This window comes from Lampetra fluviatilis, chromosome 40 (assembly GCF_964198595.1).
Source record: "Lampetra fluviatilis chromosome 40, kcLamFluv1.1, whole genome shotgun sequence".
Taxonomy (NCBI): Eukaryota; Metazoa; Chordata; class Hyperoartia; order Petromyzontiformes; family Petromyzontidae; genus Lampetra; species Lampetra fluviatilis.
Window position 1 is genome coordinate 5,414,888 of NC_136314.1, and position 22,850 is coordinate 5,437,737.

The following is a 22,850-nucleotide window of genomic DNA, read 5'->3' on the forward strand; positions in this document are numbered from 1 at the left end:
TACCCCGCGTTCTTGTACAGGGAAATCTAGTTTTCAGGTCCATACGGCGTACAGCCGTCTCAATACGGGGGAAACAATCTTTGTTTTGTTTGTGTTTCTCTCTTGCGATGGGACTTTTTATGATGCACGTTGAGTTTTATAAGGGCACGGGGTGACCAAGATGGTCTGGAATTGGTCTGTAACAAGGTAGGGCACTGATAGGGGGTTGGGCAGGTGTGTTCAACATCTTTGTAAATTTGTCATCAATAAAACAAATGCACTCAAATAAACACACACGGGCGCGCAAGTCGTGGTGAATATCTCATGAATAACGAACAGTAAATAACAATAATACTGTCAAAATATTTACGTAAAAAAACCAAAGCCAAGAAACCAACTCACGACAACCCACGGACACCACCTCGCATTTCCGCCGTGGCCACACGGTGGTGCCAAGGCCGCGTGGCCACCATAGGTCGCGTGTCTCGTCGACAGTGCCCGACTAAGCGAGTGCGGGGCCAGTAGCATATGTTATGAAGGGGCCCAAAATAAAATAAAAACACATTAAAACATATACATTTTTTACTTGCATAGTAAAGTAATTTATTTTATTAGCTATACAGCCAGATAATACGACAAATCGCTAACCTGAAACACCCAGTCGTTCATAACAGTTGAAGGCAGTATAGTACTATAGTAATAGAGCAAGCGCAGAATCACTGAACCGGAATTGATAGCTTGAGAGCATTTAGCGCAAAACCCTTGAACGTGCGGGGCCTGTAGCGTGTGTAGCTACTTTTGCTACGAAGATAATCGGGCACTGCTCGTCGACGAGCGATGGTGATGAATGAAGGCTGCCCTCATTCCGCTTCGACCACCCCCTCCCCACCAAATTTGCCGGCAGGATCGAGGCGCTTTTCCCGGACCGTGGTGAAATTGACGGCACGGTTCGCTGCGAGGCGACCCGAATTTCCGTCGAAGCCGACAACTAGGCATCCTATGCTTTCAGTAAACTTGAGAAACAATGTACAGCACTGTATGCACTAAAATACCTTTACTATTAAGTGGACAAAAACACTTTTAATTACATTTAGTATTGATAGCGAAGTCCAGACAACGTTGACGATGTTGTTAGGGGAGGGAGGGTTAGACAATCGAGCAACTCTTCTCTCTCAAGACAAAAAACCTTTCCTTGCCGTCTTTACGTTCCGCTCACCTTCACCACCAGCTCGACCCTTACGGTCCATGATGAAGGGCAACCTGTCGTGGTATTGTGCGGCAATTGCAGTGCACTTTCACCAAGTGTAAAGGTATAAAGGACAGCACTGCGGCGAGGGATCGCTGTACTTTATGGAGAGGGGAGGGGGGAGAGGGGAGGGGGGAGGGGGAAGAGGGGAGGGGGAAGAGGGGAGGGGGGAGAGGGAAGAGGTTCAGGGGGGAGGGGTTCAGAGTGGGGGTGGCCACACGGGAGAGACTAACGGGCAGCTGGGGCTGGTGATGTTTACACACCGTACCAGGTCCTCGATTTAGGGGATGCCCAGGACTGGTTCAAATACTCACCGCTGTTATTGGTCGTGAGCTGGAATTGAACCCGGGTCGTCCAGTGGGTTCGTAGCGTGGCACGCTAACCATTGTACCACCGATACGAACCACCCACACCCCGTCACAAGTGCTCCCCTCCACTGATCACCCCTCCCCACTCGCGCCGCCCCCCTCCAGCCCCAGCAGCTCCATCGTGCGCAGGAAGTATGGCGGGGCTGGCGCCCGGATGATGTCACCCCCAAACCAGTTGGCCCAGGGGCCCTCGGTGGGCCATGCGCCCTCCTGGGCGGGGCCGTAGCGCGGCAGGTGCATCGCGGCCAGGTGCAGGTGGAGCGGCAGGCGGTGGACCTGTGGCTGGGACACGTGCATCCTGCACAGGACTTCTTCGTCTAGAACCTGCGGCGCAAGGAGGCAGGGGGTGGGCACAACACCGGCCGGCACAGCAGCGTTAAGCACTCCGGTCGGTTTTCCACGGTGGGAACGCTGGGAAACGTCTCGTGGTGCATGCTGGGAGGTGTGTCTCCAGGTGCATGCTGGGAGGCGTATTTCGCGGTGCCTGCTGGGTACCTGAGTCCGGGGCAGGGCGGTCTCCGGGGCGACGGGCACGCGAACGCCCAGCACACGTCCGACACGCCCGCTGTACACGTGGTCGCCCACGGCAACGCACAGTGCCATGGTGAGGTGCACGCGCAGCTGGTCCCGGAACGCTACGTGCACGCCGAGCGGAGCACCGGGCGGTTAGAACGCAGCGAGGTGGTGCAGAGGGGAGCACGGGTGCATCTGCCAGTCCTCTCAGCCAGTCAACTCATGGCACCTGGGTCTGTCCCGTGACCTCCTGCCAGAAGTGAGCATTTTACACTTCATGTAGCCCCAAAACGCACCTAGCCTGGTGCAGGCGCTGTGGCAACGTCTCTACGACTTAGTGGTGAATGGCGGCTCTCGATGCTGTTGAGCATGTTAGTGTGGGTGGAGCGATGGTGGCGTAATGTTAGCGCACTGCGCTCTGAACCCGGAGACCCAAATTGAATTCCCGCTCATGGCCAACACCGGTGACCAATATTTGAACCGGTCCTGGGCCTAACTCCTCATGTGCTGTGCCGGCCATCATAGGTGCTTGGTAACAGCACTTGCCTAAGCTGTTGAGGCTATGCGAGGGGGGGGGGGTATTTTTCTGTGTGTGCAGGCGGTGTGTACCGGTAACAGGCCGCAACTCCACAAGCGCGCAGTCAGCCGCAGAGCACAGCACGCGGTAGCGCGTCAGCGCTTTCTTCACCTCCCGCCTCGTCAGACTGGCCTTGGTTGGGTGTGGGACTGGAACAACCTACTCGCAAGACACATCGACACTCGCTTGCTCGACCGCCTGCTCGCTCGCCTGCTTCCCCACCCGCCCGCCCGCCCCCCCGCCCCCTCGCTGAACCGACCGCTCACCGGTGCTTGTCGGCCACTTGCTGGCCACGATGCCAGTGAATGTCGGCATGAGACGGGGTCAGGATACTATACTCGACATTAATCGAAGCCTGGGGTACAAATACGATTAAAGCAGCATGACCACCACCACCCCCCCCCCCAGCTTAGGGTGTCTGCCCATGGTTTCTTACAACCTTGCCCAATGTGCTTTTGGCCTGTATCCACGTACAAAAAAACAACAGTAGGAGCAAGCTGTCCAGGACTCCCGACATCACCACAGTGGTGACAAAAGAACGGTGGCCCAAACTGACGGCGGCGGCGGTGGATTCACAACGCGCCTGTCCGGCACCCACCAGCAGGTGATCGCCAATCTGGCGAGCCGCCAGCGGAACGTCGATGTCGCCCTCCCCGCGCTCGGGAGTGCCGACCGTCACGGCCCTGTTACCGTGTACGCGCACGCAGACACACACAGATCCCCAATGTAGCCGTCAACAGGCTGTTTGGGGCAAGCGCTGTTAGTAAGTAGCATCTATTTAGGCCGATACTGTACACACCCGTGAAGGGGTGGTTGGCCAGCACCACACCCAGCCGCCTTTGTCTCCCCAGTGCTGATGTTTACACACCGTAGCAGGCCCAGCACCGGTTCAGATATCCGTCACTCATATTGGCCATTAGCGGGAATCAAGCTCAGGTCCCTGGGTTCGTACATCGGTGCACTATCCGCTACACTTCTATTCCCCACACAGACTTGCACACAAAGGCGCAGCCCTGCAATTTTTCGCTCACCCCACCGCTAGTGGAAAGGCTTCCACCAGGACATTTTTCGCAGACTCTTCCATGCTGGTGTGACACGTTCAAAACGGCGGGAGTACCCACACTTTACCCCACCACCTGCAGGTCGAGCACGGCGCGCCCCATTTGTACCGCTGGGGCCGCTGGGTGGACCAGAGGGAGCAGTGATTTTATAAACCTGCACCACCGTTTCAACTGCCGTGTGCTGGCAGTGCGGTAACCATGGCACCACGGCAGGAGTCCCAAAGCACACAGACAATGCTATACAAATTAGAGATGCAATCGCGATAACATCGACATATCGTGAAATCGATCCCGTCGGATGCCCTTCTTGTGAAGCGTGTATGTTCTCTCCCCCTGTTGTGCATGGGGTTCCTCCAGGTTTCTCAGTTTCCTCCCATAGCTAAAATAAAAAGAATGCACCGTGGAACCGATGTCGGTAAAAACATCCCAATGCTGAAAAATGACAACCAAGATACCCATTGGGGTCACACGCAGCAGCAGCAGCAGTAACATCATCGCCTCCTGCTACGCAAGCTTGGCAGGACCCTCCTGAAGAAGTCTTGAGACTCAGCAAGACCTTCCTGGGTAAACCAGTATTGTCATAATAATATTTTCGCGGCTACCATGGTGTTCTCTGGACACTACCAGTAGGTGTCCCCTGGGCACTACCAGTAGGTGTCTCCCTGGAGCTACCAGTAGGTGTCTCCCAGGAGCTACCAGTAGGTGTCTCCCTGGAGCTACCAGTAGGTGTTCTCTGGGAACTGCCAGTAGGTGTCCCCTGGGCACTACCAGTAGGTGTCCCCTGGGCACTGCCAGTAGGTGTCCCCTGGGCACTACCAGTAGGTGTCTCCCAGGATCTACCAGTAGGTGTCCCCCAGGAGCTACTAGTAGGTGTCTCCCTGCAGCTACCAGTAGGTGTCCCCCAGGAGCTACCAGTAGGTGTCCCCCAGGAGCTACCAGTAGGTGTCCCCCAGGAGCTACCAGTAGATCTCCCCCTGGAGCTACCAGTAGGTGTCCCCCAGGAGCTACCAGTAGCTGTCTCCCAGGAGCTACCAATAGGTGTCCCCCAGGAGCTACCAGTAGGTGTCCCCTGGAGCTACCAGTAGGTGTCCCCCAGGAGCTACCAGTAGGTGTCCCCCTGGAGCTACCAGTATGTGTCCCCCAGGAGCTACCAGTAGTTGTCTCCCTGGACCTACCAGTAGGTGTCCCCCAGGAGCTACCAGTATGTGTCCCCCAGGAGCTACCAGTAGGTGTCTCCCAGGAGCTACCAGTAGGTGTCCCCTGGAGCTACCAGTAGGTGTCCCCTGGAGCTACCAGTAGGTGTCCCCCAGGAGCTACCAGTAGGTGTCCCCTGGAGCTACCAGTAGGTGTCCCCCAGGAGCTACCAGTAGGTGTCTCCCAGGAGCTACCAGTAGGTGTCCCCTGGAGCTACCAGTAGGTGTCCCCTGGAGCTACCAGTAGGTGTCCCCCAGGAGCTACCAGTAGGTGTCCCCCAGGAGCTACCAGTACGTGTCCCCTGGAGCTACCAGTAGGTGTCCCCCAGGAGCTACCAGTAGGTGTCCCCTGGAGCTACCAGTAGGTGTCCCCTGGAGCTACCAGTAGGTGTCCCCTGGAGCTACCAGTAGGTGTCCCCCAGGAGCTACCAGTAGGTGTCCCCTGGAGCTACCAGTAGGTGTCCCCCAGGAGCTACCAGTAGGTGTCTCCCAGGAGCTACCAGTAGGTGTCCCCTGGAGCTACCAGTAGGTGTCCCCTGGAGCTACCAGTAGGTGTCCCCCAGGAGCTACCAGTAGGTGTCCCCCAGGAGCTACCAGTACGTGTCTCCCAGGAGCTACCAGTAGGTGTCCCCCTGGAGCTACCAGTAGGTGTCCCCCAGGAGCTACCAGTAGGTGTCCCCCAGGAGCTACTAGTAGGTGTCCCCCAGGAGCTACCAGTATGTCTCCCAGGAGCTACCAGTAGGTGTTTCCCAGGAGCTACCAGTAGGTGTCCCCCTGGGCACTACCAGTAGGTGTCCCCCAGGAGCTACCAGTAGGTGTCCCTTGGAGCTACCAGTAGGTGTCCCCCAGGAGCTACCAGTAGGTGTCCCCGCTGGACACTACCAGTAGGTGCCCCCCAGGAGCTACCAGTAGGTGCTGATGGGCTCCCTGGCACGGCGCAAGCGAGAGAACGCGGCCTCCAGCTCCTTGGTGGTGTGGTGGCACACGGAGAGCAGCACCACGCCGGACACGTCCCTGTGTGGGCACACACACAGACGGGCACACACACACGGGCACACACGCACGGGCACACACGCACGGGCACACACGCACGGGCACACACGCACGGGCACACACGCACGGGCACACACGCACGGGCACACACACACGGGCACACACACACGGGCAAACACACACGGGCACACACGCACGGGCACACACAGACGGGCACACACAGACGGGCACACACACACGGGCACACACGCACGGGCACACACGCACGGGCACACACGCACGGGCACACACGCACGGGCACACACGCACGGGCACACACGAACGGGCACACACAGACGGGCACACACGCACGGGCACACACGCACGGGCACACACGCACGGGCACACACGCACGGGCACACACGCACGGGCACACACGCACGGGCACACACACACGGGCACACACGCACGGGCACACACAGACGGGCACACACACACGGGCACACACAGACGGGCACACACAGACGGGCACACACACACGGGCACACACAGACGGGCACACACACACGGGCACACACGCACGGGCACACACAGACGGGCACACACAGACGGGCACACACAGACGGGCACACATGCACGGGCACAGACGGGCACACACGCACGGGCACACACACACGGGCACACACGCACGGGCACACGCACACAGCACGTATAATAAATGTCAACCTGTAACGCGGCGGCGCCACACGCTATCCGCTCCTCGGTCTCGAAGAAAGAAGACTCGGAGGCACGCGGAGGAGGAACCACAGACGGGCGGGTGAGGCAGCGCTAATTTCCATCCTCCCCACCACCCATGATTTGGTGACCCTCACCTGCTGGGCGCCTTCACCAGGTGCAGATCGGGAGACACCCCCAACAGTCGGGCCAGCTCAGGCAGCAGAGACTCCAGCGCCAGCTGTTCAGGCACCGTCTGGGACTCTGTACAAAGACACCCCCGTGTAGCCCACGCTGACTTCTGGGGACAGTGCTGTTAGCAAGCACATATATAGGCCCAAACACACCTCCGCCATGTACCGCGCAATGAGCACACCTGTGTGTGAATGTTTATGGTTTGTATAATCAGAATACTTGCTTATAAAACATGTCTAGTCATCATTCATGCAAACTGCTTCTCTCGCAGTCACCGAGGAACCACAGACGAGCGGGAAGGCAGCAGCCAGGTGAGCCGGCACTCCCAACAATTGCCCAACGCTCTGCTGTCCTCTATATATTCAGATGTTTTCAGCCAATGAATCAGTGTTCATGCATGTGGGAGTAAATCACACACACACATAAGGGCGTCCGGGGGGGGGGGGGGTAGGGTCAGGTGACCATCACATGCATGACCCATTGGGAGCCACAGGGTCGAGCTGACCTGTCCTGGTTTATTTACCCCCCTGCCCTTCCTTGCCCTGCCCTTCCTTGCCCTGCCCTTCCGTGCCCTGCCCTTCCTTGCCCTGCCCTTCCTTGCCCTGCCCTTCCTTGCCCTGCCCTTGGTCAAGGGGCAAATTGAGGAGCCTCACCGTGCACGCCGAGCCCGGCAGGTTTACAAATCGCCAGGATGGGATCTGGAAAGGGACATGGGAGGTGGGGGGGCAGACGTGGGTGGGGGGGGGAAGTAAATGGTGAGTGTCGATGATGGCACAGCTTTCTCACGAGTTGCCTGCCCGCACCTGTGTTCACCTGTGTGTGTGTGCGTGTGTGTGTGTGGTGTAGTGGTTAGCGCGCTGCGCTATGAACCTGGCAACCGAGTTCGATTCCCACTCACGGCCAACACCAGTCACACAAACCGGTCCCGGGCCTCCCCTGGGTCGACTGCGCTTAAAACGAGTACCCGGTAGTGCGGTGTGTTTGATTGCCGCTCACACCTCACACCGCCGGTGAATATCTCAACCGCTTCCGGGCCTCTCTTCGGTCGACTCGGCCTTGAACGAGCACCCGATGCGGTGCTTAAATATCAGCACTGGTGAGACAAATGTGTCCCGGGCGTAGTGCTGTGTGCCGTGCCCGGCCTTCTCTAGGTGCTCGCTAACAGCACTTGCCCCAACAGTCTGTCAAGGCTACACGGGATGGTTGGGGGACCTGCGTCTTCACGCGCGAGTGTGGCCGCTGTGGCCGTTGTGGCCGTTGTGGCACCTTTCCGGTAAACCACCGCCGCCACCAGGGCTTCCAGCAGCTGCTCGCGGCTCATCTTCGCCGGATCGCTCACTCCCGGCGCCCGCAGCACGCTCTCCCGCCCCGGCACCCGAGGCCTCCAGAAGGGCTCGGCTTTCTTCGCCAGGGCCCATGAGACCGCCGGGGTCTCCCTCGCGGCGAGGGGGTCCCGCGTCCCCACGAAGGCCCGGAGGCGCAGCGCCGTCGCGAACCTCGCAGCACGGCGGGCGCCCAGCGCCGGGGACGGCATTGTCTGGTGGGAGACGGGAGATTCGTCACCTTCATCAGTCCGCCGTGTGGTCTATCTACTGCTGGCCGATTGGGGCCAGCACCATGCTCACACGGACACGATAGCCATACCCTGCACTAACCAAGTGGCAATTAGTAAAAACATCAACGTAACCACATCAACAGAACACACGGTGACGCAGCGCTGTGCACAACACTTACCCAACGCTCTACAGCACACACCCTCACCTTACACCCTCACACTCACCCCCCTCACCTCACACTCTCTCTCACACTCACCCCCCCTCACCTCACACTCTCTCACACTCACCTCACACTCTCTCTCACACTCACCCCCCTCACCTCACACTCTCTCTCACTCACTCCCCCTCACCTCACACTCTCTCTCACACTCACCCCCCTCACCTCACACTCACCCCCCCTCACCTCACACTCACCCTCCCTCACCTCACACTCTCCCTCACACTCACCCCCCTCACCTTCCACTCTCTCACACTCACCCGCCCTCACCTCACACTCTCTCTCACACTCACCCGCCTCACCTCACACTCACCCTCCCTCACACTCACCCCCCTCACCTTCCACTCTCTCACACTCACCCGCCCTCACCTCACACTATCTCTCACACTCACCCCCCTCACCTCACACTCACCCCCCCTCACCTTCCACTCTCTCATACTCACCCGCCCTCACCTCACACTCTCTCACCCTCACCTCACACTCTCTCACACTCACCTCACACTCTCTCTCACACTCACCCCCCTCACCTCACACTCCTTCACACTCACCCCCCTCACCTTCCACTCTCTCTCTCACACTCACCCCCCTCACCTTCCACTCTCTCTCTCACACTCACCCCCCTCACCTTCCACTCTCTCACACTCACCCCCCCCTCACACTCTCTCATTCACTCCCCCTCACCTCACACTCTCTCACACTCTCCCCCCTCACCTCACACTCTCTCTCTCACTCACCCTCCTCACCTCACACTCTCTCTCACACTCACCCTCCCTCACCTCACACTCTCCCTCACACTCACCCGCCCTCACCTCACACTCTCTCACACTCTCCCCCCTCACCTCACACTCACCCTCCCTCACCTCACACTCCCCCCCCTCACCTCACACTCCCCCCCCTCACCTCACACTCACCCTCCTCACCTCACACTCTCTCTCACACTCACCCTCCCTCACCTCACACTCTCCCTCACACTCACCCGCCCTCACCTCACACTCTCTCTCACACTCACCCGCCCTCACCTCACGTGTCCCTGCGCGTGGACTACAATCCCTACTGCGCATGCGCGCGCTCTTCCTGAAGTTGGAGGTCGTGGCACCCGCTCGTCCACGCCCCCCCAACCGCCTGTTGGGCGGGCCTTACAGCAAGGGGGCGGGGCCTTCCAGCAAGGGGGCGGGGCCTTGCAGCAAGGGGGCGCGGCAACCCAATAACCAGCCAATCCACTCGCTGCATGGGCGGTGCTAGCGACGCGGCGGGCGGGGCTATATAAAAGTGGGAGTGGCTGCCAGCTCGGGGGCCGCGTGTCCCAGGTGCCTCCCGAAATGTCGCGGATTTAAAGTCTGAAGTTGATTGTTTGACCAGCTGAGAACTCGGGAGACCAGGATGAGTGCGATTTGCGCGAGTGAACGGGTGGGTGAGTTAACGTTGAGTTGGTGAATGAGTCGATGGAAGGGTGGCATGTGTGTGGGGTGAGTGGTGTGTGTGGGGTGGGTTGAGTTATGAGTGGGTTGTACAGGGTGAGGCTGTGTTGGTGAGTGGGTAAATGATTCCGATTGACTGAGGCCAAGTTTAAAGTCACGTATAAAGATAAAATAATAAATAAAATACTAGCATACGACGTTTCGATTGCAACACAAGCAATCATCATCAGGTATAAATTAAATAGACACACAAATTTAGTATACTTAGAAATGTAATGTAATACAACAGAGTCGGATAACATAACAGTCAACACCCTACCTGGTTGATTACGTTCTTCCTGAACGTAATTTGTTTATATTTCATTTATACCTGATGATGATTGCTTGTGTTGCAATCGAAACGTCGTATGCTAGTATTTAATTTATTATTTTATCTTTATACGTGACTTTACCGAAAGAACCAAAGAGTAATTCCTGCAGTCACGAAAGCTCCAAATTAAGTTCCAAGTTTAAAGTTTATTTTGTTGAACCAGGTGAGAACTCAACAGACCAGGGCAGCAGAGTCTCATTTCTTTAAGAGGGACCAGGGTCGTTAAAATGACAAAACCAAACACAAAGTGCAGCAACAAAGCAAACAGCAATCGGCGCAAGAACCCCGTTATGAGAGTGGGCAAATAGCTCACAGCTGCTGCTACTGCACAAGGTAGAGGGGCACACCACCAGTGGTGCACAATTTCAGTTTGTTTTCATGTTTGTCTTTGTATTTTGTTTATGGGGGACAGCATTCACTGTAACGTGATGATTTGTATTGTTCAGCCTCCGTCATCACACACATAAACAAACTTCCCCAGTGCAGCCTTTACAGACTATCGATGCATGCAGCGTTAGCGAGCACCTATTAAGTCCAGCACAATTGACAAAGGCACGGGTGCAGTCAACGACACGCACACAGCGGCTGACTTCGTCTCCCCAGTGCTGATGCTTACGCATTGTACTCGGTGTTGATTAGAAGACAGCTTCAGATATCCGTGACTTCGGAATTGAACTCTGACCTCTGGGTTCAATGCAGATGGCCACTTCGCCAGCAATGCTCAACTGATACAACCCAAGATTCACACAATCGCTCCATGGTCAACCCTTCAAAGAGCCGTTAGCGAGCAACCATTAAGGCCGGCATGGCACACATTGATTTGCTCAAGTGGCATATCTAAATGTTTCCACCGTGAGGTTTTGTGTACAACGCTGTGTGTCCACACGTCCCATCGTCTCCCCAAGCGTGACCCCAGTCTCTTCCTTCCATGTGCGTGTCTCTCTGTCCTCCTGTGTGCATCACCCTTGTCCCCACCCGTGTCCCCGCGTGCGTCCACGTGAACTCGTGTCGTCCACGTGAACTCGTGTGTCCACGTGAACTCGTGTGTCCACGTGAACTCGTGTCGTCCCTGTGCTAGTGTGTCCCGGCATCACCGGGCACGCCCCAACACTACCCCGCGTAGTCGCGCACCACACCGTTGATCCCCAGCGTTCAATGTCTCCCCGTCCCATCGTGTCCCCGGTATTTTCCCCGGTATTTCCCCTGGTTGCCCCCCTTAGGTGGCAGCAGCAGCTAGGCCGTTCTGCAGCAGCTGCAGCATGGCTGGGTAGACGGGAGCAAACTCCCTCCCGTCCTTGGCACGCACGCCCTGTACGTATGCCTCCAAGGCCCCCCTAGGACACGCACACACACACAGTGACAAAGTCAGTGACATGGTTAGTCACTCAGTCACACTGTCAGTGATACGGTCAGTCAATCAGTCATACGGTCAGTCACGGCATTATTAATACCTTCAGTTTAATACATACGCTTTCGCGACCAATATCCATTATATAGGTTTTTTGGGTTAGATCGTGTACATATACATGTGTCGTTAAACCTGCCACCACCCGACACAGCCAATTAGTGAGGGTTGTCACGTAAACAGAACGTGCCAATTCGTTACTCGTACAGCATCGTCTCCTTTCTAATAATAACCTCGCTCAATAAAAAAAAAAACCTGGTCAAATCCTATAAAATCACAACTTTGATAGTGCTGTTTGTTGCTGGTCGCTTGACGTTTTCGTCCTTTGGGCCCGAGCTCGGCAACATCTCGCGGCACCAGCACAAACCGGAATTTGAAATAATTATCCGTCTGGAAAAGATTGCAGAACGAACGCAATTCTCATCTTGCGCATGATGGCAGCAGCAAGGTGTTCAGGAGCCAAGTGCCAAATGTGATGGTCTGCCGCCCATGACGAGAGGGCTTCAGGAGGGAGGTCGTTCGTGTCGTTTTGCTTCTCCTCCGTGGAAGGAGCGAGTAAACATTGCAGTGCAGATGATACACACGGGCAAACAGGAATACACGATAATGAAATGCACAACTGTGTTTGAGAGTGCTCTCTGTCCTGTGCACTTCATTAGTGTGATTCATACCCTAGCGAGCTGGAAATAATTAGTTTTAGAAGGTCAGTGCAAAAGCCACCCACCTGCCAACAAGACCAGGGGTGTTATAGAGACAAAGATCCCCCGTGTAGCCTTCACAGCCTATTGGGGCTATTAGCGAGCACCTATGAAGGCACACCAGTGGCCAGCACTACTCCCAGCCACCTTTGTCTCCCCGCCATTGCCGATATTTACGGTTCGACATCAGGTACTCATTCAAAGCTGAAGAAATTGCGCTACTGACGCAGCGCAATAGTTGTGGCCGGGGAATCGAACCTCGGTCGCCAGGTTTTCGGCGCAGTCCACCGAGCAAAATGTTACGGTCATCCCGTGATAGTCACATTGACAACAGCAGCAGCAGCCATAGAGGTGATGTCCCCACAAAGCTCGAAAAAGAGATTTTAACAACACGAGTACAAACACATGGACACGCAACAACAACAACGACAGCAGCCGCCGTTCGCCACCAAGTGGCGGTGACGTCACCGCGTGGCTTGTGGCAGGCTGGGGGCACTTGGAGGCCGCCCCATGAACGGGGAGGCTCGCCGCTGGGAAGGTCGTGGGACCGACCCTGCACGTGCCACGGGGTTGACTGGCCGAAATGACCGGCGGATGCTCCACCTGTGCTCCCTCCACCGTGAGTCACACGTCAGAGGTACAGCAAAACGCGATACAGTTGCATGGGAAGGGGTGGGGGGGCAGAGGGGGTGGGGGGGCACCTGATGAAGGTGAGTCGGTCCCTTTGGCTCGGGTGGTCGTCCATCCACTGCGAGTACCGAGCCACGGACCAGTCCACCCTCTGGAAGTGGAAACGAGAGGTTCATCCATTTAGCCTTGAACAGAATGTTAAGGGCTCAATGCGAGTAGCACCTATTCAAGGCTGGCAGGGCAATTCAGGGGGTGGGTGACCAGCACCACACCCGGCTGCCTTTGTCTCCTAGTGGCAATGTTTATACACTGTACCACTCATTTAAGGCAGAGTTGACCCAGGGGAGGCCTGGGACCGGTTCAGATATTCGTCATCGGCGTCGGCCGTGAGCGGGAAACGAACTCGGGTCGCTGGGTTCGTGGCTCAGCGCGCTAAATGCCGAGTTGAGGGAGGCAGACAACATGCCTGGTGAGGAGAGGGCATGTCGGGCGGCGCGCGAGCGAAGAGCAGGTGCAGCGCGGTGCCGTGCGGCACCAGCTCCCCCAGCGCAGGGCTGGCCGCCACGTGCTCGCTTGTCTGGAACAGCAGTGGCCTGCGGGCATGCACATGGGTACCCGCACGGGTACGCACGGGTAAACACGCGGGTACGCACACGGGTACGAACTTGTTGTGCGATGGTGTGCGTTGGTGTGTGACGGTGCGTTGGTGTGTGTGTGTGTCGGTGAGCTCCTCCGGCAGGCAAGGATGCGTTGGCTGGGTCACGTAGCCCGCGTGTCCAGCCACCGCATGCCTAAACAGCTTTTGTTCGGCCGGATGGTACAGGAGGACGTGGAGCTGAGTGGACTTGCCGATGACCGGTACCAGCGGTGTCAAGATCGGCCTCAGTGGAGGAGGCTCGTGAAGGACGCTACTGGGTAGTTGGAGGCAGTCGCCCTCCAACAACAACGGAGGGCGGAGGAGCGATGCTCACAACAACGAGCGGAGCGCCGGGTGGCTAAAGCACAGCAAGTTGGCACAGTAGGGGGCACAGGTGGTGCATCAGCCAGTCATCTCAGTCAGTCTACCTGTGGCACCTGGGTCTGCCCCGTGACCTCCTGCCAGCGGGCGTTCGACACTTCACGTGGCCTCAAGGTGCACATGGCCTGGCACAAGCGTCGTGGTGACGTCACCGCCACTTAGTGGCGAATGGCGGTTGTTGTTGTTGTTGTATGACGGGGTGTGTGTTGAAGTGCGTGGGTACCTGAATGAGCGGAGCAGGCGGTACGGCTTTCCCAGGTCTGACACTCGTCGGCACAACGGAGCTACCGCCAGCTCCATCTGTGGGGGCAGGCAGTGGCTGAGCACTCGCACGGACAGCTAATAACGCAAAGCAGCCAGCGACAGCACAAACGATAGCACAGGAGATAAGAGTGACGTAGACTTATACAAGATTCATCGGCTAACACTGCACCCAACGACCTACGGGGGCAGCAGAGGAGAATGAGCAATCTCCCATTGATCGAAGGGTGATTGGGGGATTTGATGGGAAGCCTTGGCAGCCGGAGAGTGAAATGAGAGGTAGGAGAGTGTGCGGAGGGGAGTAGAGAGTCGTGACAAACGTGGGGAGGCGAGGGACGAGGGGAGGCGAGGAAGTGGCAGACGTGGGAGATGCAGCGCCGGTGGCGGAACGAGGATGGAGGAACCGTTCGGGAAGTGGCGCCAGCCGGCCAGCCGGCCAGCCGGCTCTTTACCTGGGCGCAGTCGGCCGCCAGCCGCATCTTGCCGGCTTCGCCGAGCGGCCGCACCAGACTGGCGTGGCGCACGAACAAGCGCACGGCGCGTGCTGCCGCCGCCTCCAGGGCGCGGCTCGTCAGCGCGGCGCACGCCCAGGGGCCGAAGTAGTCTGAGACGGCGCGGCTCACGAAGCCCTGGAGCTCGCGCATGTAGAGCGAGCACGGCGCCGCGTCGGGGGCGCCGGCGCCGGGACCGGGGCCGGCACCGCCGGACCTGCGTGGAGACGGACAAACGCGCGCAGCACCGTGGACGCGAGGCCAGACAGGTCAGCGGGTGGGCAAGCGGGTGGGGTACGTCCCCGCGTCCGTACAGGAATGGGGAATACGGACAAATAGCCGAAGATGGCCCGTGAGGCCTCGAACGGGATGTTGCACAGTGCGCCAACACCACTGCACCGCCGTTCCGGCCACACACAAACACACACCGCACACACGTGCGCGCACGAACACGGGCACACGCACGTGCAGACGCACACATAGCACGGACCCGGACGCTTACACATCCAAACAACAAAACGAAGATTCCGCGTGTGGCCTCAAGCACACTTTTGTTGGGGCACGTTGCAATTATCGATCACCGACGAAGGGCGGCACAGCACACAAGGGGGCGTGTGGGTGGCCAGCACGTACACTCCCCAGTGCTGATGTCTGCATTTAGATGTTGGCCGTGGGTGGGAATGGAACTCGGCTTACCGAGCTTCCCACGGCACGAAGACAAAGCACTGCCACTCACACCGGTGATGAATATCTCAACCGCTTCTGGGCCTCTTCTAGGTCGACTCAGCCTTAAACGAGCAACTGATGCGGTGTTTAAACATCAGCACTGGCGAGACAAAGATGGCTGGGCATGGTACGAGCCACCCACCCCCGAGTCTGCCCTGTTGCCCGTCACAGGTGCAAGCTAATGGCACTTGCCCCAAACAGCCAGCTGGGGCTATACAGGGGATGTTTGTCTGTGTCCACGACACGCACATGCACGCACGCACGCCGTGGGCTGCACACACCCACCCTGAGAAGTCCTCTTGGTGCATCGTGAGCAGAATGGCCTCCACGGCGTCCTGGAATGACTGCAGCTGAGGGCGCAAGGTGCTCTCCATCAGCTGCTCTACCACCTGGGAAATGCGTGCACGCGTGTGTGTGCATTTGGATGCGTGTGTGCGCACGCGTGTGTGTACATTTGTATGCGTGTGTGTGTACATTTGTATGCGTGTGTGTGCACGCGCGCGTGTGTGCATTTGTATGCGTGTGTGCACGCGCGTGTGTACATTTGTATGCGTGTGTGCGCACGCGCGTGTGTGCATTTGTATGCGTGTGTGCACGCGCGTGTGTGTGCGTGCGTGCGTGTGGAGAGAGAGAGGGTCACATACCCAGACGCACAGCGTGCAGGGATGCAGCACACACCAGACACATTGACAGCTAACCGCTGTGCAATTGCTCCTCACTCACACGTACACGCGTGTACACGTACACACGCACACACGTGCACACGTACACGCGTGTACACGTGTACGCGTGTACACGTGCACGCATGGCAAACATGGCCATGACGTATTAGGCCTCACCTGCAGGCTTTCCTGAATGGCCTCCATGGCAGCTGGGGGCAAGGCATTAATACCAGACAACACCTGCAGCACACGAGCACAAGGAGGTATCCGGTATACATTATTTATATACATTCATAATGATATATATACACTTATTTATTTATCCAGGACTACACCGAGTCCAAAGTTTTGTTTGCAGGAAGGTCTTGCTACACAGGGGATCTTTGTCTTCGCTTTTGTGGATGCATTGAGCGAGTGAGTAGATAGGCGAGTGTGTGTGGATATGTGAGTGTGTACGTGCAGAGGTGAATGAGTGTGTGAAGGGTGAGTGAGTGAGTGAGTGGCGAGGGTGGTGAGCACCTTGATGGTGGAGGTGTGCAGGTGGTGAAGGGCGTTGACGAGGGCCACGTTGCGTCTCTGCCCGTCTGTCATGGGCCCGATCACCTGGCTGCCCTCGCCCTGCGTGCACAGCTGAGTACGCACACGGGCACACACAGGCACACACGCACACACATGTAAAAAACACACACGTACGTAGACGTCTATGTGTCCCTGTGATTGTGTATCCATGTATGCCTGTGTGCGCGTATGCGTGCGTGTATTTGTACGTGTGTGCATTCATTTGTCCTTGTGCGTGTCTTTGTCTTTATGTGTGCGTGTCTTTGTTTTTTGTGTGTGTGCATACGGGCGTGCGTGTACGTGCGTGAGTGTACGTGCGTGAGTGTACGGGTGTGAGTGTACGTGCGAGTGTGCGTGCGTCTCACCAACTGTTCGGATTTGGCAGCAAACAGCTGCAGCGTCTTGGCAACATTTCTGGCCACAGCAGAGCTCAGATCTCCGTCCACCGATGTCACACCCAGCTCACTGTGGGGGCGGCACATACGAGGTGACACGCGGCGTCACACTCAGCTCACTGTAGGGGCGTCACACACGAGGCGACACGCGGCGTCACACACAGCTCACTGTAGGGGCGTCACACACGAGGCGACACGCGGCGTCACACACAGCTCACTGTGGGGGCGTCACACACGTGGCGACAGGCGGCGTCACACACAGCTCACTGTGGGGGCGTCACACACGAGGCGACAGGCGGCGTCACACACAGCTCACTGTGGGGGCGTCACACACGTGGCGACAGGCGGCGTCACACACAGCTCACTGTGGGGGCGTCACACACGAGGCGACAGGCGGCGTCACACACAGCTCACTGTGGGGGCGTCACACACGAGGTGACACGCGGCGTCACACACAGCTCACTGTGGGGGCGTCACACACGTGGCGACACGCGGCGTCACACACAGCTCACTGTGGGGGCGGCACACACGAGGTGACACGCGGCGTCACACACAGCTCACTGTGGGGGCGTCACACACGTGGCGACACGCGGCGTCACACACAGCTCACTGTGGGGGCGGCACACACGAGGTGACACGCGGCGTCACACACAGCTCACTGTGGGGGCGTCACACACGTGGCGACACGCGGCGTCACACACAGCTCACTGTGGGGGCGGCACACACGGCGTCACGCCCAGCTCGGCAGTAGTGCGCGAGGTGTGGTGGGGGGTGTGGTGGGGGGTGTGGTGGGGGGTGTGGTGGGGGGTGTGGTGGGGGGTGGGAGCGGAGGGGAGAGGGGAGGCACCTGGAGATGATGCGGACGAGGGAGTCCACCTCGTCGAGGGAGGGGGGGCCCCGCGCCCCCGGCGGGAAGCCGAGGTTGACCGGGTCGAAGAGGCGCGAGAGCGACTTTTCAAGGTACGTGGCCTCGAACGGACGCACGCACGTGCGCAGGTGCTGCTCGGGGCTGTGGGCACAAAGGCAAATGTCCACCATGTAGCCTTTAACAGAACGATGGGGCAAGTGCTAGTTGCGAGCGGCACCTTTGAAGGCCGGCAAGGCGAACTCGGGGGTCGGAGGCCAACACCGTGTCCGGCCGTCTTTGTCTCCCCAGTTTTTACCCACTGCACCAGGTACTCATTTGAGGCTCAATCGACCTAGGGGAGGCCCAGGACGATTATATATAATCGTCAGTGTGGAGTTGGCCATGAGCGGGAATCGAACTCGGGTCGCTGGGTTCGTAGCGCAGCACGCTAAGCGCGACACTACTGCTCCACACACACACACACATACCCACACACACCCACACACACACCCACACATACCCACACACACACACCCAAACATACCCACACACACATACCCACGCAGAACAACACACACATATCCACACACACCCACACATACCCACACACCCACACATACCCACACACACATACCCACGCAGAACAACACACACATACCCACACACACCCACACATACCCACACACACACACCCACACATACCCACACACATACCCACACACACACCCACACATACCCACACATACCCACACACACACCCACATACCCACACATACCCACACACACACACCCACACATACCCACACACACCCACAAACACACACCCACACATACCCACACCCACACATACCCACACACACACACATACCCACACACATACCCACACATACCCACACATACCCACACATACCCACACATACCCACACACACATACCCACGCAGAACAACACACACATACCCATACACACCCACACATACCCACACACACACACACCCACACATACCCACACACATACCCACACACACACCCACACATACCCACACATACCCACACACCCACACACACCCACACACACACACCCACACATACCCACACACACACCCACACACACCCACACACACCCACACATACCCACACACACACATACCCACACACACACACACACCCACACACACCCACACATACCCACACATACCCACACACACACATACCCACACACACACACACACCCACACACACCCACACATACCCACACACACACATACCCACACACACACACACCCACACACACACATACCCACACACACACACACGAGTACATACACACATACAATACAGTACAACGACGCCAGCTCTCGCGCCAGGCTCGGTGCACGCCCTCACTCGTGAGCGCGCGTGGCGGCACGTTCCGCGCCGTCCGTCGCGTCATCCCCCTCCGTGGCAGCGCCGTCGCCGGGCCGACCAGAAGCCTGGGGGGGCCGCGCATAGTGGGGGGCCCCGGGGGGGGCCTGCAGCCGGCGCCACAGCTCGCTGCAGTGGCGCAGCAGTTTGGGGTACTCGCCCTCCAAAGCCTGGCGCACAGGGCCCGAGTCTACGGGGGCGGCAGGGCAGGGGGGCCGGGGGGTACGCAGGAGGAGAGATGAGCGGGAGGTGAGTGAGAGGTGAATGGGAGGTGAATGGGAGGTGAGTGAGAGGTGAGTGAGGGGTGAGTGAGGGGTGAGTGAGGAGTGGGTGAGAGGTGAGTGAGAGGTGAGTGAGGGGTGAGTGAGAGGTGAGTGAGGGGTGAGTGAGAGGTGAGTGAGGGGTGAGTGAGGGGTGAGTGAGGGGTGAGTGAGGAGTGGGTGAGAGGTGAGTGAGGGGTGAGTGAGGGGTGAGTGAGGAGTGGGTGAGAGGTGAGTGAGGGGTGAGTGAGGGGTGAGTGAGGGGTGAGTGAGGGGTGAGTGAGGGGTGAGTGAGGAGTGGGTGAGAGGTGAGTGAGGGGTGAGTGAGGGGTGAGTGAGGGGTGAGTGAGGGGTGAGTGAGGGGTGAGTGAGGGGTGAGTGAGGGGTGAGTGAGGGGTGAGTGAGGGGTGAGTGAGAGGTGAGTGAGGGGTGAGTGAGGGGTGAGTGAGGGGTGAGTGAGGGGTGAGTGAGGGGTGAGTGAGGGGTGAGTGAGGAGTGGGTGAGAGGTGAGTGAGGGGTGAGTGAGGGGTGAGTGAGGGGTGAGTGAGGGGTGAGTGAGGGGTGAGTGAGGGGTGAGTGAGAGGTGAGTGAGGGGTGAGTGAGGGGTGAGTGAGGGGTGAGTGAGGGGTGAGTGAGGGGTGAGTGAAAAGTGGGTGAGAGGTGAGTGAGGGGTGAGTGAGGGGTGAGTGAGGGGTGAGTGAGGGGTGAGTGAGAGGTGAGTGAGGGGTGAGTGAGGGGTGAGCGAGGGCTGTGACCTCACCACTGGCTGCCTTCTGGAGTTCGGTGCTGAGCATTTGCGTCACTGATGCCCAGAACGAGACCAGGATGTCAGCCTGGCCCTCCTGCTCACACACAACCCAAACCATCGCGTCAACACGCCACCACACACACACACACCACACACACACCACACACACACCACACACCCCACACACACACACCACACACACACCACACACCCCACACACACACACACCCCACACACACACCCCACACACCACACACACACACCACACACACACACACACACCACACACCACACACACCCCACACACCACACACACACACACCACACACACACTACACACACACACCCCACACACCACACACACACACCACACACACACACCATACACCCCACACACACACCACACACCCCACACACCACACACACCACACACACACGTAAACACACGTCAACACACGTATGAACAAAAATCAACACATACATCAAAGCACACCAAACATCAACACACACAGCACATGTCAACATGTAGGACACACACCACATACGCACCACACACGCGCACCACACACACACTACACACTAAAGCAACACGTGACAGCACACAGTAATGTAATCTGGGGCGTGTTCAGCAGGATGTGTTTGTGCTCTGGGTGTGTGTTCAGCAAGTGTATGTGTTGTGTGTGTGCTGTGTGTGTGTGTTGTGTGTGTGCTGTGTGTGTGTGTTGTGTGTGTGTGCTGTGTGTGTGTGTTGTGTGTGTGTGTGTTGTGTGTGTGTGCTGTGTGTGTGCTGTGTGTATGTTGTGTGTGTGGTGTGTGTGTGTGGTGTGTGTGTTGTGTGTGTGTTGTGTGTTGTGTGTGTGTGTGGTGTGTGTGTGGTGTGTGTGTTTGTTTTGTGTGTGTTGTGTGTGTTGTGCGTGTGTTGTGCGTGTGTTGTGTGTGTGTTGTGTGTTATGTGTGTGTTGTGTGTGTTGTGTGTGTGTGGTGTGTGTGTTGTGTGTGTGTGGTGTGTGTGGTGTGTGTGAGTTGTGTGTTCTGTGTGTTCTGTGTGTTCTGTGTGTGTGTTGTGTGTGTGTTGTGTGTGTGTTGTGTGTTGTGTGTGCTCTGCGTGACCTTTGCCAGCTCATCCAGGAAGCCCACGTGGGTGATTGGGTCTCGTTTTTTTGCCAAAACCTTCTCCAGGTGCTGCACCTACACCCCCACAAAAGAACAGAGATCCCCCATGTAGCCTTCAGCAGGCTGTTGGGAAAGTGGAGTTAGTGAGGAGTACCAACGAAGGCCGGCACGGCGCACGAGGGGGTGGGTGGCTAACACCGCACCCAGCCGCCTTTGTCTCCCCATTGGCTATGTTTACTTGTCTCTCCATTGGCGATATCTACACACCGCCACAGGTAAAAATTTGAGGCTGAGTCGACCTAGGGAAGGCCCAGGACCGGTTCGGATCATCGTCACCGGCATTGGCCGTGAGCGGGATTCAAACTCGGGCCGCCGGCTCCGTAGCTCAGCGTGCTAATCGCTGCGCCACCGCTCTCCACAGACGTGCACACAAAGACACGCGCACACACACACCAGCATCGGTGGACACCAGCGAGGGTGGACAGCAGTGAGGGTGGACAGCAAGCTACCTGGGTGCAGGCTGAGAACACGTGGTCCATGAGCCGCTCCACGTTGGTCCACAGAGCTGCACGGAACGCGGCCGAGTTGCCGGGGGCGACCATGGAGGTGCGGCCCGGAGCCGAGCCTGGCACACAGACAAAGATCCCCCGTGTAGCTTCCATAGACTTTTTGGGGAAAGTGCTGTTAGTGAGCAACCTATGAAGGCTGGGACGGCGCACGAGGGGGTGGGTAGCCAGCGCCACGCCCGGGCCCCCTTTGTCTCCACAACGCCGATGTTTACACGCTGAACCGGGAACTTATTTGAGGCCGAGTCGACCTAGAGGAGGCCCAGGACCGGTTCAGATAATTGTCATTGGTGCTGACCGTGAGCGGGAATCAAACTCGGGTCGCCGGGTTCGTGGCGCAGCGTAGCGCTAACCACCGCTCCGCTGCCCCACACAAAGACGCGCTTGCACGCGCAGTGGTCGATGGTAATTGCATCTGTGTGCGTGAGACCGGGGGGTTATAACGGGCGTGAAAACAGACGCCTTCGGATCACCTCCGTTGCCCTTGACCCCGCACGCCCCCTTCAACACTCATCACCACCCCCCTCACCTTTCCCTCCACTCACCCCACTCTCCCCACACCCGTCAACTTCCCCCTCGCCCACCGTCACCCTGTATGCCCCCTCCAGCCTCACCACACCCACCCACCCACTCGCCCGTCTGTACCCACTCACCCTCGTCCGCTCACCGCGCTTCCTGCATTCACTTTCAC

General features: G+C 57.8%; 2 protein-coding genes across 6 annotated transcripts in view; both read right to left on the reverse strand.

The window, feature by feature from the left end:
• Positions 1 to 297: 297 nt before the first annotated feature.
• RPUSD3 (RNA pseudouridine synthase D3) lies at positions 298 to 9,655 on the reverse strand. 5 transcript variants are annotated; one of them, XM_078874949.1, is made up of 9 exons: positions 9,611 to 9,655; positions 8,085 to 8,355; positions 7,472 to 7,516; positions 6,782 to 6,887; positions 5,844 to 5,951; positions 3,282 to 3,366; positions 2,716 to 2,842; positions 2,089 to 2,228; positions 298 to 1,917 (listed from the first exon to the last, which is right to left on the reverse strand). In XM_078874949.1, exons 1-9 carry the CDS (start codon positions 9,650 to 9,652, stop codon positions 1,666 to 1,668), a joined length of 1,176 nt encoding a protein of 391 aa, XP_078731075.1. In that variant the 5' UTR covers positions 9,653 to 9,655; the 3' UTR covers positions 298 to 1,665. The 5 variants fall into 5 exon arrangements, with proteins under 5 accessions (XP_078731075.1, XP_078731076.1, XP_078731078.1 ...); XM_078874950.1 differs by having other exon boundaries at positions 9,601 to 9,636; XM_078874952.1 differs by lacking the exon at positions 9,611 to 9,655 and adding an exon at positions 8,608 to 8,626.
• Positions 9,656 to 10,505: 850 nt separating this feature from the next.
• The window catches only part of COG5 (component of oligomeric golgi complex 5), a 36,011-nt gene continuing 23,666 nt past the window's right edge, over positions 10,506 to 22,850 (reverse strand). The window contains exons 9-22 of the mRNA XM_078874954.1: positions 22,103 to 22,218; positions 21,591 to 21,668; positions 20,493 to 20,574; positions 19,455 to 19,662; positions 18,071 to 18,232; positions 17,194 to 17,293; positions 16,790 to 16,900; positions 16,448 to 16,510; positions 15,894 to 15,997; positions 14,844 to 15,099; positions 14,354 to 14,430; positions 13,579 to 13,705; positions 13,184 to 13,263; positions 10,506 to 11,713 (exon numbers count right to left, since the gene is read on the reverse strand). Of these exons, the coding sequence (XP_078731080.1) occupies positions 11,596 to 11,713; positions 13,184 to 13,263; positions 13,579 to 13,705; positions 14,354 to 14,430; positions 14,844 to 15,099; positions 15,894 to 15,997; positions 16,448 to 16,510; positions 16,790 to 16,900; positions 17,194 to 17,293; positions 18,071 to 18,232; positions 19,455 to 19,662; positions 20,493 to 20,574; positions 21,591 to 21,668; positions 22,103 to 22,218 (1,682 nt within the window). The 3' untranslated portion in view covers positions 10,506 to 11,595. The remainder of the gene's footprint in view (positions 11,714 to 13,183; positions 13,264 to 13,578; positions 13,706 to 14,353; positions 14,431 to 14,843; positions 15,100 to 15,893; positions 15,998 to 16,447; positions 16,511 to 16,789; positions 16,901 to 17,193; positions 17,294 to 18,070; positions 18,233 to 19,454; positions 19,663 to 20,492; positions 20,575 to 21,590; positions 21,669 to 22,102; positions 22,219 to 22,850) is intronic.